General features: G+C 40.4%; 1 protein-coding gene across 1 annotated transcript in view; it reads right to left on the minus strand.

Annotated features, from left to right (window-relative positions):
* AUH (AU RNA binding methylglutaconyl-CoA hydratase) overlaps window positions 1-8960 on the minus strand; it is a 43294-nt gene extending 34334 nt beyond the window's left edge. The window contains exons 1-3 of the mRNA XM_070742827.1: window positions 8561-8960; window positions 3314-3381; window positions 3144-3231 (exon numbers count right to left, since the gene is read on the minus strand). Coding sequence (XP_070598928.1) covers window positions 3144-3231; window positions 3314-3381; window positions 8561-8777 — 373 coding nt within the window. The 5' untranslated portion in view covers window positions 8778-8960. The remainder of the gene's footprint in view (window positions 1-3143; window positions 3232-3313; window positions 3382-8560) is intronic.
* Between the last annotated feature and the right edge of the window lie 5854 nt (window positions 8961-14814).

The following is a 14814-nucleotide window of genomic DNA, read 5'->3' on the forward strand; positions in this document are numbered from 1 at the left end:
TTAAAAACATTATCAATATCCAATATATTCATAAATGTATTTAATAAGTCAAAAAAGTCTGGCTCGCATTACAGTTTCTCACATCTGTCTCTCACATTGATGATGACCATTCCATCTTTGTCTTTGTCCATTCTCAAATACATCTTGGTATTTCTAGAGGGAAAGATTTATAATTTGCAATAGCTGTTGTAAGAGGCTAATCTTAGGTAGTTTGCAGTGCTTAAGTGGATGCTAGAACAAATCAAATATAATAAATTAACCATACCTATTGGTACATCCAGACTTTCTATCTTTCTTTCCCTGCCTTTCTCCCTCTTTCTCTCCCTTCCTTTTCCCTCTCTCTATCCTATTTCCCCCCTCTCCCTCCTGTCTATCTCATCCTCCCTCTCTCCTTTCTCCCTTTCTCTCCCTCTTTCCTTTCTCCCTCTTTCCTTTCTATCTTTCTGTCCCTTCCTTTCTCCCTCTTTCCCTTCATCTCTCCCTCTCTCTTTATCTCAATTCCCTCTTTCTCCCTGTGCTGCTGTGCCTGCCCTGCAGCCGCACCACGGACGGACTGCCTTAGCATCGGCGCCCCCCCCCCCCCATACACACACACACGCTGTAGCTTCCGGACCATCGGCGGCACACACACGCGCGCACACACCCCACACGCGCTGCGTTTCTCCCCGTGTTTCTCCCTCTTTCCCTTCATCTCTCCACGCACACACTGCAGCTCCCGGACCATCGGCGGTACACACACACACACCACACACGCTGCGTTTCTCCCTGCGTTTCTCCCTTTCCCTTCATCTCTCCACACACACGCTGCAGCTCCCGGACCATCGGCGGCACACACATGCGCGCACACACCCCACACACGTTGCGTTTCTCCCTCTTTCCCTCTTTCTTTCTTGCTCTCTCACTCTCTCTCTTCCTTCCTATCTTCTCTCTCTCACTTCCTTACTTTTCTTTGCTCTTCCTTCCACTTTTTTTCTCTTTGTCTCTCTCTTTTCCTTCCTTCCCCTCTTCCCCTCCCTCTCTTTCTCCCTCTCTCCCTTTATATTTATCTCCCCCTTCCTTCCTCTCTTCCTCCCTTTCTCTCTCCCTCTCGTTCACTTTTCTCTCCCTTCCTTCCCTCCCTCCCTCCTTCTGTCCTCTCCTCTTTCCCTCCCTCTCTTTCCTTTCTCTTCACGTCTCCGGCTTTGCTGACCGGCACAAGGCTCAAACCAGCTGCCCGGGAAAGCCAGGAAGATCCTCCTGCCCCCCCCCCCCCCAGCCGAAAACACAACGGAGGTCTTCTGCCACCAGCATGAGCCTCGTGTTGCTCCACCTCGCTTCGCCTGTCATCCTGGACCTCCGTTGTGTTTTCGGGGGAGAGCGGCAGGAAAGCCCTGTGCCGGCAGGAAAGCCGGGTTTGCTTTCGGTGAAAGCAGCGCGCCTTTTAAACATGCTGCTTTCTTGCAACTCTTTCCTGGGTGGGGGGGGAAAGGAGGCCACCCTCCCCAGGAAAGAGGTACAGGAAAGCAGCGTGTTTAAAAGGCGCACTGCTTTCACGGAAAGCAAACCCGGCTTTCCTTCCGGCACAGGGCTTCCCTGCCGCTCTCCCCCGAAAACACAACGGAGGATGACAAGCAAGATGAAGCGGGGTGGAGCAACGCGAGTCTCAAGTAGGCAGCTTCCGCGCATTTCTTTCGGCGGAAGAGGAGGAGAGGGAGCGGATCGGGCGGGGGCAGCGCCTTCTACTGCCGGCGCCTCCCCGCCCCCGCCCCCCCACGGGCTGGCACGTGGATGGGGACTGCGCGCCCATGGAAAAGGGTGCGCGGGACGGTATTTTGGGGTGCGCGCGCGCTCATGCCCGCAGCCTACAGGGAACGGTGCTCACAATAGCAAAAAAAAGTACATAGTGACAAATCCAATGCCCACCAATCCAATTACAATTTTAAGTTAAGAAATGCATAAAACAATCCCAATATATATAAAGAACAAGCACACAATCAAACAGCAAAACAACATGGGCAAGGGGGAGATGTTTTAGTTCCCCCATGCCTGACGGCAGAGATGGGTTTTAAGGAGTTTACGAAAGGCAAGGAGGGTGGGGGCAATCCTAATCTCAGGGGGGAGCTGGTTCCAGAAGGTTGGAGCCACCACAGAGAAGGCTCTTCCCCTGGGTCCCGCCAGACGACATTGTTTAGTCGACGGGACCCGAAGAAGGCTTAGCACAGCCCCTTCCCAAGGCTGTGTACCCTCACCACTTCTCTTCTCTCTATATATCAATGACTGCATCTCAAACGATCCATCTGTTAAACTACTGAAGTTTGCAGATGATACAACAGTGATTGGTCTCATTCAAGACAATGATGAAACCTCATACAGATGGGAGGTTAAATAGCTAGCCTCTTGGTGTGACCAGAACAATCTCGAACTGAACACATTCTAAAATGTAGAAATGGTGGTAGACTTTAGGAGAAATTCTACCACCTCTTACAAAAACGTCATCAAAAAAGCACAACAAAGACTGTTCTTTCTGCACCAACTCAGAAAGCTCAAACTGCCCAAGGAGCTGCTGATACAGTTCTACAGAGGAATTATTGAGTCTGACATCTGCACCTCTATAACTGTCTGATTCAATTCTGCAACCCAACAAGACAGACATAGACTTCAGAGGATCATCAGAACTGCAGAAAAAACAATAAATATTTCAATGATTGCTGTGCTAGTCTTCATTTAACTAGCTGGAATTTATTTTCATTGGACCTGAAACTGAGCAGTGCAATTATGGAAGGATTATAATTAGAAGATTTATTAGGTGGAAAAACATATGAACATTTGCACTTATATGATCATATCTAACAGCTCTATTAACATATAAAATGTTTACATAAGTCCTCCTCACTCAGCATTGTTGTAACTTGTAATTGCTGAACAAATTGTCATATTCTGAGGACTACCTGCATAGTGGTAGATATTTAGACACATGCATACAAAGTCAGGGAAGTTCTCTAGTCTATACATCTCATTACATGTTATGGAAAGGGCACCGCAAATATTGCTTAAACATATAACTTATCTATATTTAGTTCCCCAATAAAGGATTCTGAGTTACTTCTGATGAACTTAATAGATTATGGATTTCCAGATGGATAATAAAAATTAAATTTGCATACCAGCACAAAATACCCCAGGAACTTCACTTCGGAATATAACTGTCCGTACTTTTTTGTCTGTTTTCAAAGCGTCCATAACTTTTGATATCTACAGAGAAAAGGTGTGGATATTATCAACACTAATTTTCAGGTTTTCACATTAGTAAGTAGTTAAAGTTTCATTGACTTACCGTTTTAATAAGATTTTTATTAAGTGCATTTTTTGCATGTGCTCTGTTTATTCCAAGTACGACGATTCCTGTATTCAGGACAAAAAATAATGGCAGAAATCAGTTATGCATTCCAAAACATGTAATGCTACATTTTTAAGATGTCTATATCTTTGGGGGGGGGGGGGATTGAAAGTGTTTATATGAATAATTACTGCCAGGCATTTATCAGACAATTTAGCTGACTAAATAACTAGCATGGAAATACAGTATATTACAATAGTTATAATAAAGAAAGGCAATAACAGTGTTGATAACATTGAAAAATAAACTTGCATGCCGTAGCTTTACATAAACATAATTCCATTATAACATACTGCTGCCAACAAGCTGGATCCTCATTTTACCAATCTAGGAAGGATGGAAGACTGAGTCAACTTTGAGCCAGTCAGGATCGAACTCCTAGCTATGGGCAAAGTTAGCAATAGCAATGGCATTTAGACTTATATACCACTTTCATAGTGTTTTATAGTACAGTGGAACCCCGACATAAGAGCTGCTCGACTTAAGAGCTACTCGAGATAAGAGCTGGGAGAGGAGAGACATTTTTTTTTTTTTTAATTTATTACTTGGATTTGTATGCCGCCCCTCTCCGCGATACAAGCCGAGAAGAGCCGGGCTGGCTTACTTTCCTTCCTTCCCGCGCTGATGCAGAGCCACTCGAACAAAGCGTCGCGCCCCTCTGATGCTTTCGGCGGCTTCCGAAGCGACGCTGGGCTCTTTTGCCGCCAAAAGCGTCAGGGGGGGCGTGACGCTTTGTTCGAGTGGCTCTGCATCAGCGCGGGAAGGAAGGAAAGTAAGCCAGCCCGGCTCTTCTCGGCTCGTATCCCGGCACTTGGTGAGTGGAGAGGCGGTCGCCTCCCCTGCCGCCCCACTCTGGGGGTCCTTGGCTTCTGCTGGGGGTGGGGGGATCCGAACGCTGTTTTGAATTTCACATTCCGAGTGGCCCAAACGCCAAAGGCGAACTTCCGCACCTCAGGAGTTAGCTCGCAAACGGCGCGGCTGTTTTAAAACATCGCTGCCGGCCTGGGGGGGGAGAGGGAAAGGGAGGAGAGGGGGGAGAGAAAGAAGAGGGGAGAGAGAGAAAGAGAGAGAGGGAAAAGGGGGGAGAGGGGGGAGAGAGAAAGAGAGAGGGATAGAAAGAGAGAGAGAGTGAGAGATGCTCAGTGAGCCTTTCTTTGAAGTTGCCTTTCTTTCTTTCTTTCTTTCTTTCTTTCTTTCTCTCTCTCTTTCTTTTTCTCTCTTGCTCTCTGCTCTTTCATTCTTTTTTCTTCTCTTTCTTTCTTTCTTTCTTTCTCTTTCTTTCTTTCTTTCTTTCTCTTTCTTTCTTTCTCTTGCTTTCTCTCCTTCCTTCCCTCCTTCCATTTCTTTCATTCTCCCTCTCTATTTTTATTTCTCTTTCATTTTCTTTCTTTCTCTCTTGCTTTCTTTCTTTCTTGCTCTTTTTCTTTATCTCTTTTGCCTTCCCTTCCTCTATTTCTTGCTTTCCTTTTCCTTCCTCCCTTCTTTCCTCCCTCTACAGGATTGGGTGGCAGTGAAGTTACTCTCCCCTTTCATAAGTTTCCTTGCTTCCTTCCTCTGTTCCTGTCCCTTCACCCTTTCTTTCTTTCTTTCTTCCTTCCTTTCCTCCCTCCATTTCTTGCTTTCCTTTTCCTTCCTCCCTTCTTTCCTCCCTCTACAGGATTGGGTGGCAGTGAAGTTGAATAAATAACTACAGTTTAATGAATAAAAATAAAAGTTTGCCATGTTGATTGTTTTAGGTAAAAAGAGGAAGGGAAGGAAAGCTCTCAGCTTATCATCTTATTAATAAGTAAAGTTACATTTATTCTTGCAATGTCTTTTTGCATAATTTAGACTAACTTTGTGAGTTTTTTGAGGGCTGGAACCAATTAAAATTATTTACATTAATTCCTATGGGGAAAAGTCGTTCGAGATAAGAGCTGCTCGACTTAAGAGCGCAGGTCCGGAACGAATTAAACTCGTATCTCGAGGTACCACTGTACTCTCAAAGGAGTTTAAAGAGCCAGCATATTGCCCCCAACAATCTGAATCCTCATTTTACCAACCTCAGAAGGCTGGAAGGCTGAGCCAACCTTGAATATGTCATCATCAAACTTGAGTGCAGGAGAGTTACATTAGCCGCAATACTGCAATTTAACCATGCACTACCAGAGCTCTTGTTATTATGTTATTAAAATTGAGATTTTTAAAATATAATAATGGACATTTTTACTGAAGACAGTTGTAAAAAGGAGCAATATTCAAGGGCAGATGTGTATAACTGATACATCCAATGAATGGGAACATCCAATGAATGGGAATCTATCATACAACTTTTTGAGAACTGTATTACAGTAGAAATGGATTTGCTCTTCCTCCCTAAAATATCTTACCAAGTCCCCCAATTGGCTGAGAGCACTCACTGTCAATAATTGATACGGACAAAGAAGAATGTCTATCTCCACCCAACTGACATCTTTCTCTCTTGCAACCAATACTCTTTCTACAAAGTTAAGGATTAATATTTCAACAGCAAAACTGTTAAGTGCATACTATTATATAATTTTTTTACTTAAAACTGACAGACAAATGTCAACTAAATTCAGTTTCAGGAATATTTTGGAACTAATTTGTTTACTTCTTAAATCACTTCACTTTTTAAATTTCCAAAAGTACTATCAAAAGAAAATAAGCAATTTTCAGAACGTTTTTAGTACACCGTGTTTATTATTGCAAAAGTATATTTGAGAATTTACGTTCTCCTTCTGAATCTAGAAAAAATAGGTTTCCTCTATTATAAAATAGTACCCTCTAAAACAGAAAATGTTTTAACATATTGAATCTTATTTATACCTACCGTTTGTTTGTTTGTTTGTTTGTTGACCACTGGCTGGTCAGTTTGTTCATGTGTTGGAGCAGTTGCTTCACCTTGTTCTTCTTCATCATCATCATCATCATCATCATCATATTATTATTATTATTATTATTATTATTATTATTATTATTATTATTATTACCTACAGTATTGCTTTATTTTTCCTTTTGGGGATCTTATCATGTTTGCAGCATAACAACTGTCAAGAAACAATCTAAATGAGACCTTTATTTTTATTTCTTTTTCACATGCCTAAATCATAATATAATGGATTAGGGGATCAATGCAGATTATGGTTTTGTTTTATTGCTTTCAGGTTTTTAAAGTAAGTTTTGTTGTTTTTCATCAGGGGGCTTTTCTAATGTGTCCTGTTTTCAACTTTCTTATCACTCCGTCATGTATGTGAGTTGAGCAGGTATTTATTTATTTATTTATTTATTAAATAAATAAATGAAATCTATTAGGCATACATGTATCACAGGGACTATCTAAAGAAATAGTTCAGAACAGAACATTATTATTTCTCTAACCAAAACAGTATATAATTATGTAACAAAATTGTGTAAAAATATCTTATTAAATTAAGAAAGTAAAATAAATTAGAAATAACATAAAATAAAGTACTGTAATAAGATAGCAATAGCATTTAGGCTTATATACCGCTTTACAATGTTTTACAGCCCATCTCTAAGCACTGTCCAGTCAGCATATTGCCCCCAACAATATGGGTTCTCAAAATACAAGTTCTAAAAGAGTAAATACTTAAGACTAATCAATGTACAGATAGTCCCCGACTTATGACTACAATTGAGCTCAAGTTGCTAAGTGAGACATTTGTTAAGAGAATTTTGCCCTTTTTATGACCTTTCTTTCTACAATCATCAAATGAATCACTGCAGTAGTTAAGTTAGTAACAGCTGTTAAATGAATCTGGCTTTCCCGTTGATTTTTCTTGTCAGGTTACAAAAGATGATCACATGATTTTGGGACAGTGCAACCATCATAAATATGAGTCAGTAGTCAAGTTAGAATTGTGGTCACATGACCACAAAGATACTGAAATAGTCGTAAGTGAAAAACAGTCACAAGTCACATTTGTCAGTGCTATTATAACTTTGGTCATTAAATGAACTCTTGTAAGTTGAGGACTACCTGTACTATAAACCTATATATTAAATATAAATAATACGCAAATGTATATTTTTCTTTTATGTATGCTGAGAGCATATGCACCAAGACAAATTCCTTGTGTGTCCAATCACACTTGGCCAATAAAATTCTATTCTATTCTATTCTACGCTATAAATTGGAATGTGTTTCACCTCCCACAAGTTTATTAAAAAGACAGGAAATGTGAATGAAAACAAGCATAAAATTAGAGATATTTTCTCACAAAGCATGAACTTCGAAAGCTTTCCCTCGCAAAGTATACTTTTCTCCACCCAACATTATTTATCTAAAATAACCTGTACATCATTCCCGAAAGCTTAATCAGTATATCTGCATAAGTGCATCCAATCAGTTTGATTTTAAATGCAAAAACTTTATTGTGTTTTTAGCATAAGTTCTGGGCAGATATTCTTGATATAGTTATAAACTTGGTTTTTTTTTCAAAATGATTCCAGTATTTATCCATGCATATTTTCTGCATTCTCAAATACATAACAATTCAAATAAGAATATAGACTGTATTTTTTTAAATAATAGGAACGAGTGTGTCAGCGATAGCAAAATCATGGGCCACCTTCAAATACAATGTAGGACTTTCAAAGTCTGCACATCAGACATCCTGACCTTATAACCCAGGCACCCATCCTCCCCAGTCCTCTAAATCAGGGGTAGGCAAAGTTGGCTTTTCTATGACATGTGAACTTCAACTCCCAGAATTCCTGAGTTAGCATAATGGGCTCAGGAATTCTGGGAATTGAAGTCCACAAGTCATAGAAGACCCAACTTTGCCTACCCGGCCCTAAACCAGCGTTAAGGCTTTCCCGAACCAGTGACTGTAACCAGGCAGCATCACAAAATAGAAGAAAGCGCCGCGCATGTGCTTTAAGATTATGCCAGCTCGCGCGATCCGCCCCCGCCAACGGGAGTATTTAAAAGGGTCAGGCAGCTTCATCATTTCGGACAGATAATTGGATGCGGAGGCGGTTCGTCCTGTGTCTCCGCTGCTGACAAGCAGAAAAGAGACACCCCCAAGCCTTACCTGCTGGGTAGAACTGGGGGAGTGGGGGTGGGGGTGGAGGAAACAAATTGTTTTCTCTGAGGGACTGATTGACAGGTAGAAAGAAAAGACCCCCCACTCCATCCACGGCGCTTACTGCTGTTACCTTTATGCTCGTCGTCCAAATACCGAACCCGCAGTTCTTCCTCCATTCCTTTGGCTTCGGAGCTGTATTTTCTGACGGCCGCAGTCAGGCCGGAACAGCTGCTCGGGCTCACGCGGCCCAGGGAGAAAGAGGAGGCGGGCGACCAGGCGACGGTGGCTGAACCCCCCGAATGGTGAAAGAGCCTAAGAGCTCCCTTGGCTGCCGCGGTAGCCGCCATGTTGCCTGTCTAAGGAGCACGCACCCCCCAGCCCGTCTCCAGCGCGGTCACGTGACAGCCACTTTTCGCGCGGGCCGCCAGAAAAACGGGGGCCTAACCGGCTAAAAGGCCGGGAACAGCACGTTGACTCTGGAACCGAGATCTTCTTGCCCTTCGGGCAGGCTTCGCTCCTTCGACCTGCCCTGAGGACTTAAAGAATGGCCTCAGCCGCACGGAGTTTACGTACTTGCGAAGTTACAAGTCAACTTTTCCTATTTATTGCCTTAAAAACTTTCTCGCCGGATGGAAAAGGAGGAACGAAATATTTCTTAGCGAAAAAATAAATAGCGCTGTCCTTCATTTTTGTGTGACTTTTGTACCGCGATTCTGTAGGGGACTGGTGCTGATATAAGTTAAGATCAAGAATCATCAGGATTATCACCAATTTTGATTTTTCAATTATTAAAGCATTGCTTATTCTAAAAAGTAATTAAAATTTTTCAGTGCTTTAAATTAATATTAAAATCATTTAATGCAGGAGTGGATTGCCATTACCAGCTTTGGTTTTCTTCAGTATTGGGCTCCTGGGGGATACGGGGAGGGGGACGGTATTCCAGTAGAGAAAATGGAGCTGTGCATGCAACTTCAATGTGTGCACCATTTGAGATTTGGTGTCTGTGCATGCACAAGAAGCCAAACCTCACACAAGGGCACTCGCATGTGAGATTGTGCTGATTTTTGGTGACACCGAAAATTGGCAACATCTTGCAAGAGCTAGTATCCTTGCACGAGATTTGGCTTCCTGCACAGAAGTGGAATCTCGCACCGACGCACCTGTGCCTGGACACACACAACCCCGTCAGTCACTGGGAGCACTGGCAATAGGGAACACTTGCCTGGTTTTCTTGTGTGCACGTGCATGCTATGCATGCACATCCCAGTGTGTTTTTGATTCTGCACATGCACAGGAAGCAAAAATGTGCTGAAATCTCACAAGGGGACATGCGTGTGCATGAGATTTTGGCAAAGGTTTTTGCTTCTGTGCATGCACAGAAGCAAACCACCGAAATCTCGCCAGACTCCAGTAAAATGTGTGTGTTGCAGCCTGGCCTGTCTTCTGCCCCCAAAAATAATAAGACATCCCCCTAACAATAAGACCAAGAACATATTTCGGGGTAAAAAAATAAATAAGACAGGGTCTTATTTTTGGGAAAACATGGTAGTTCTTAACTTATAACCATAATGGAGCATGCCATTACAATTGTAAATTGTGATGCCACCATGTGATTGGACCCATAATTAGAGTAGTAGTTGCAGTGATTGTAAAGTAAATGCTTCAGTCATGAATCAAACTCATTGTTTGATATGGGCCAAAAGTAGAAGTAAATACAGTTTTTGTTTTAAAAATATATAAAATAAGTGGCCGTGTACAGCCTAAATAGCAGTAAATGTGTTTGGTTGAGAAATGTCTGATATACTATCATATGACTGGCAGGGCATAGTCTTTCAGAACATTGGAACCAGGTAATAGGTGTTTGGGTGAGTCCGTTGTAACTCTGAACAGTCACCAAGTCAAGGAGTCAAGTCAATTGTATTCAATTCTAGTAGTGGGAGAAGGAAAGTGAGAGGACTCCTTAGTGGGAAGCTATAGAGATTTATGTTTTATAGATTTATCCTATTATGATTTATGGATATTCTGCAAATATTTGCTATTTTTTAGTCTTTAATCAAAGTTTTATTACATTAGAAAGGAAGAAAATAAATATTTTTTAAAAAATCTAAAAGCCCCACCCTGTTGCAATCAGATATTTAAATCCAAAACTAAACTCTGCAAATGCCTATGACAAGATAAATGCTTTGATCTGGCACCAAATCACTGAGGCATGGTTTACAACAGAGGTCATGCTTCATGTAGGCCCCAGCGTGAGATTGAATTCCCTTGAAGCTGTTTGCCCAGATTTATTTATTGGAGGTGTCACTTGACTATACTGACCCTCTGGTAATCTAAGAGATCTGTTTTGAAGTACCGGTAACTAAATTTTTTGCATATCTCATCAAAAGTATGTTGTAATAATCTGATAGAAAGTTACTTGAGCAGATATAACTGATTTCATTATGTGTCCTGATATCACTGCAGATGCTGCCTCATCTAATAAGATAGAAAGCAAAGGCAGAGTTGATAAGAATTGCTTTTACATTGGTGGTCTTTTCCAGTGATTGTATGTACACGAAGAAGAAAATAGCACTTTAGTACACTTTGGTATAACTACCGATCATGTCCTTTGGAAATAACCATGTAAAACAATGATCTTAATTTGAAATATTTTTATTATTCTTGATTTAGTGGAGAAAAATAATAGTCACAACATAATGGACCAAACCAAATGTAATTACAAAAATCATCCTTTATTGTTGTACAAATTTGTTGTACAAAGTTCATTTTCCGAACTTGTGGATTGGTTTTTGAACATTTTGCTACCAGGCCAGGCAACATCTTCAGCAGAAATTCAGCTCTACTGAAGATAGTTACCTAGCCTGGTAATGAAACGTCACCAACCCACAAGCTCAGAGAACAAAACTTCCCCTTCATCCTAGCACAGATTTAGGAAAATAAAAAATGTGTAAAACAAGCAACAAATCAAGGACATTTGACAGTTTGCTTGAAGATTCTCTTCCATTCCCTTCTCTTAAAATTCTAATTTTAGACAAAGTGAACAAATAATCTAATATATTGAATCATTCTATCTTTCAAATGTCATATAATAATTTTTGGCAAACAAACACACACACACACACACCCCAGTTTCTCATTGCACAAAGAATTCATTATTTGTGAATCTGAATACATTCCAAGTGTTAGGAATATAGCCAAGGAAAACATATGACAAGCAGTAATCTTTCTAATGTTGAAAATGAGTGACTGCCAATAGGATGGCAATATTGTTGAAATGTAGACAATTCAGAGGATTGTTTGCAAGAATAGGATATGCAATCTCGTTATTCTTAAAATCAGCTAAATAGTATCTATTTCATCTATTTTATCTTCTAGTCAAAATAAATTACTGGATTAGGAGTCCAGTAAATTTTTCTAAGGCTTCTAATAAATATTGAATTTTGAGACAGCAAAGACATTAGGACAAATCATTCAAAATAGCAAATGCTTGAAATATATGCCAAGAAGTCAAGAGGATTAAGTTTTACAATTTTTTTTGAAAAAATCATTTCAGCGAAGTTAAGATATGAGAGGTCCAATTTATTATCTTTCCAGCATTTTCTAGGTATTTCTAAAACATAATTTTGTAATAGAAGTTTTTATTGGGTACAGTGATCTAAACTATATACTGAAGCATTGAGTTGAGAAATTAAAACTGATTCCTTGCCAAAATTTCAGTGGGATGAAAGAATAACTCTTAATTAAAGTAGAGCTGAATTAAGGAATTCTGGGACAATTAAGGCACTTTTTATTTAAAACCTTAGTTAAATTCAAAATGAATCTAAAATTAGTTTCATTCAAGAGTATGCAGTCACATGATCCATTTAACAACCACTATGAATAACTCCAGGTTCAATTGCAGTCATAAGTCAAGTATTACCTGTATTAGAATGTTAAAGTAACCACAAGGAACTCAACTCTAGTGAATAGACCTGTTGATCACTTTCTGTATAAGTGGGCCAAGATAGAATAAAATAATGTTTGAAAACTAAAGTCTTGATTATGAAAATCTTGGTGAGTGCCAATTTAGAAAATCTTTTCTCATAGCCCCTCCATCACAATTACTGAGGCCTTGTTTCCATTGGCAAATAAAATCTATTAGCCTTTGTTATCTATTAACATGGAGTTGATTAAAGCAATTATTCAAAATGGAGGCAACAGTCTCCAGTTAGAGATAGGCAAACTTCATTGTTCACTAATTCTGTCATACAAAAGTTCTTTCTTTCCCTCATCTTATGTTGCTTCCCCCTTACTTTTCTGACAGTGCCACAAGTGGTTGTGTTTTCAGTTTGATAGGATTTGCTCTAAATGCCGTTTTGAGAGTTGCAAAAAATGTTGTTGTGAGAATAGACTAGCTATATCTAGCCATTCCCTTGTGTAGTTTTTCCCATGCATTTTTGTTTACTTAACTTTTCGCCTGATGTTGTAGTTAATCAACTATGCTGAGAGAAATTCTTTTGATTTCATTACATTTTTTTTGTCATTTATCCCCAGTATAATGTTAGTTCCCATAACCTTTAAGTGCCAGAATTAGTCAAACACCAGAACAGAAGAATTCCCACTGCACTAGTGGAAGTTGGGGAAACGTGCTAAGCATAAAGCAAACAACAGAGTACTTTCAGCCTCCAATGTCATGTTTCCTATTACTGGAAAGAGGGTTGGGGGGTAGGGAATGACAGCTGTAAAACTTGCCAAAGTACTCTCCAAGATTTATGTATCAACTTAAACTAAAATAAACATACCAACTCAGCATCCCCCAATCTACAGTGGTGGGACTACAATTCCCAGGATCCTAATTGGTTTGGGGAAAGTGATGCTAGAACAGATACCAAATGTTTGTGTCTGTCTGTCTATCTGTCTCTCACTCCTTCTCCCCTTCTCTCTTTGAAAAAACAAAGAAACAAATATCTTGTATTCAGTTGTCATAGTTTTTATGAGTTTGTCACATCTGCATTCACAATTTACATACACACTGCTATCTTTTTTGCAGCAATTAAGGTGGAAACCAAGTGACCCATAATGTGATTTTTTTAAAAAAATGACTCATTGAATTTCTCTTCTTTAGATATTATATGTTATTATTTTTTATCACAATCACTGCCTGATTATCTTTTAATCATGAACATTAATAAGAGTTATAATTTTGGGTCACTTTTGTATGTTTACAGCATTTGCTTCTCCATACAGTGACAGTCCTACTAAAATTCCTTTTTTAAAAAAAGAAAAGAAAATCCTGTTTAACCATGCATTTATCAAGACATTTTGTTGCCATAGGCTGAAAAGCCATTGAAGTCCCATTCCTCAAGGGATAATCAAGTTATGTTGTTACAAATGGAAAATGCTGATGAAAATACAGCAACAATTAACAAATTACCATTTTCTGTCAAACCATGGCATTTAAATCAGCTACCTGAGACACTTAACCAGATTTCTATCTAATGTTAGGGCAAAAACTATCTCTTGACTGGGGGCGGGTTCTAACTTACCTCACTGCCGGTTCGCTTATTAATTAATTAATCAATTTAATTTAATTTAATTTATATGCCACCCAACTCCTGGAGGACTCTGGGTGGCTTACAAAAAAAAAAGAACATCTAAAAAGAGATACCGGTAATTTAAAAAACAAATTAAAACCCCTTAATAAAATCATGCATATTTTTTACGGCCGGATCTGAAAGAGGTGTCATTTGATCAACAGCCCCAGGCCTGCTGGCAGAGCCAGGTCTTTAAGGCTCTCCGGAAGACCAGTAGAGTAGGAGAAGTATAGATCTCAGGAGGTAGCTGGATCCAGAGAGCCAGTGCCACCACAGAGAAGGCCCTCCCCTGTGGTCCTGCCAACCGACACTGCTTAGCTCATGGGACCCAGAGATGGCCAACCCTGTAGGCCCTTCTTGGTAGCTGGAGCTATGTGGCAGAAGGCAGTCCCATAGATAGTCTGGCCCTAAGCCATGTAATGCCTTATAGGTGATAACACCTTGAATTGTATCCGGAGACTGATTGGAAGCCAGTACAGCTCGTGGAGAGTTGGTGTGATGTGGGTGTACCTAGGTGCACCCACAATAACTCAAGTGGCTGCATTCTGGACTAGGCTAGCTTCCTCCCGTGCCATGTGGCTGTGTGCGCACAACATGCTGTGTGGCCACACATGTGCACATGCGTACATGCACAGTGGAAAAAAAGTAACAAAAAATAAGAAAAAAAGATTGTAGCATCCACAACCTGGCATTGACAGAACCGGTTCTGTGACATAACCACCAGTTTTCTATCGGTTCTATAGAACCGGTGCAAACCAGGAGGAACCCACATCTGCTCTTGATTTATGAAGGTCACTCAGAAAGTAATGCA

This window comes from Erythrolamprus reginae, chromosome 2 (genome assembly GCF_031021105.1).
Source record: "Erythrolamprus reginae isolate rEryReg1 chromosome 2, rEryReg1.hap1, whole genome shotgun sequence".
In the NCBI taxonomy this organism is placed as follows: Eukaryota; Metazoa; Chordata; class Lepidosauria; order Squamata; family Dipsadidae; genus Erythrolamprus; species Erythrolamprus reginae.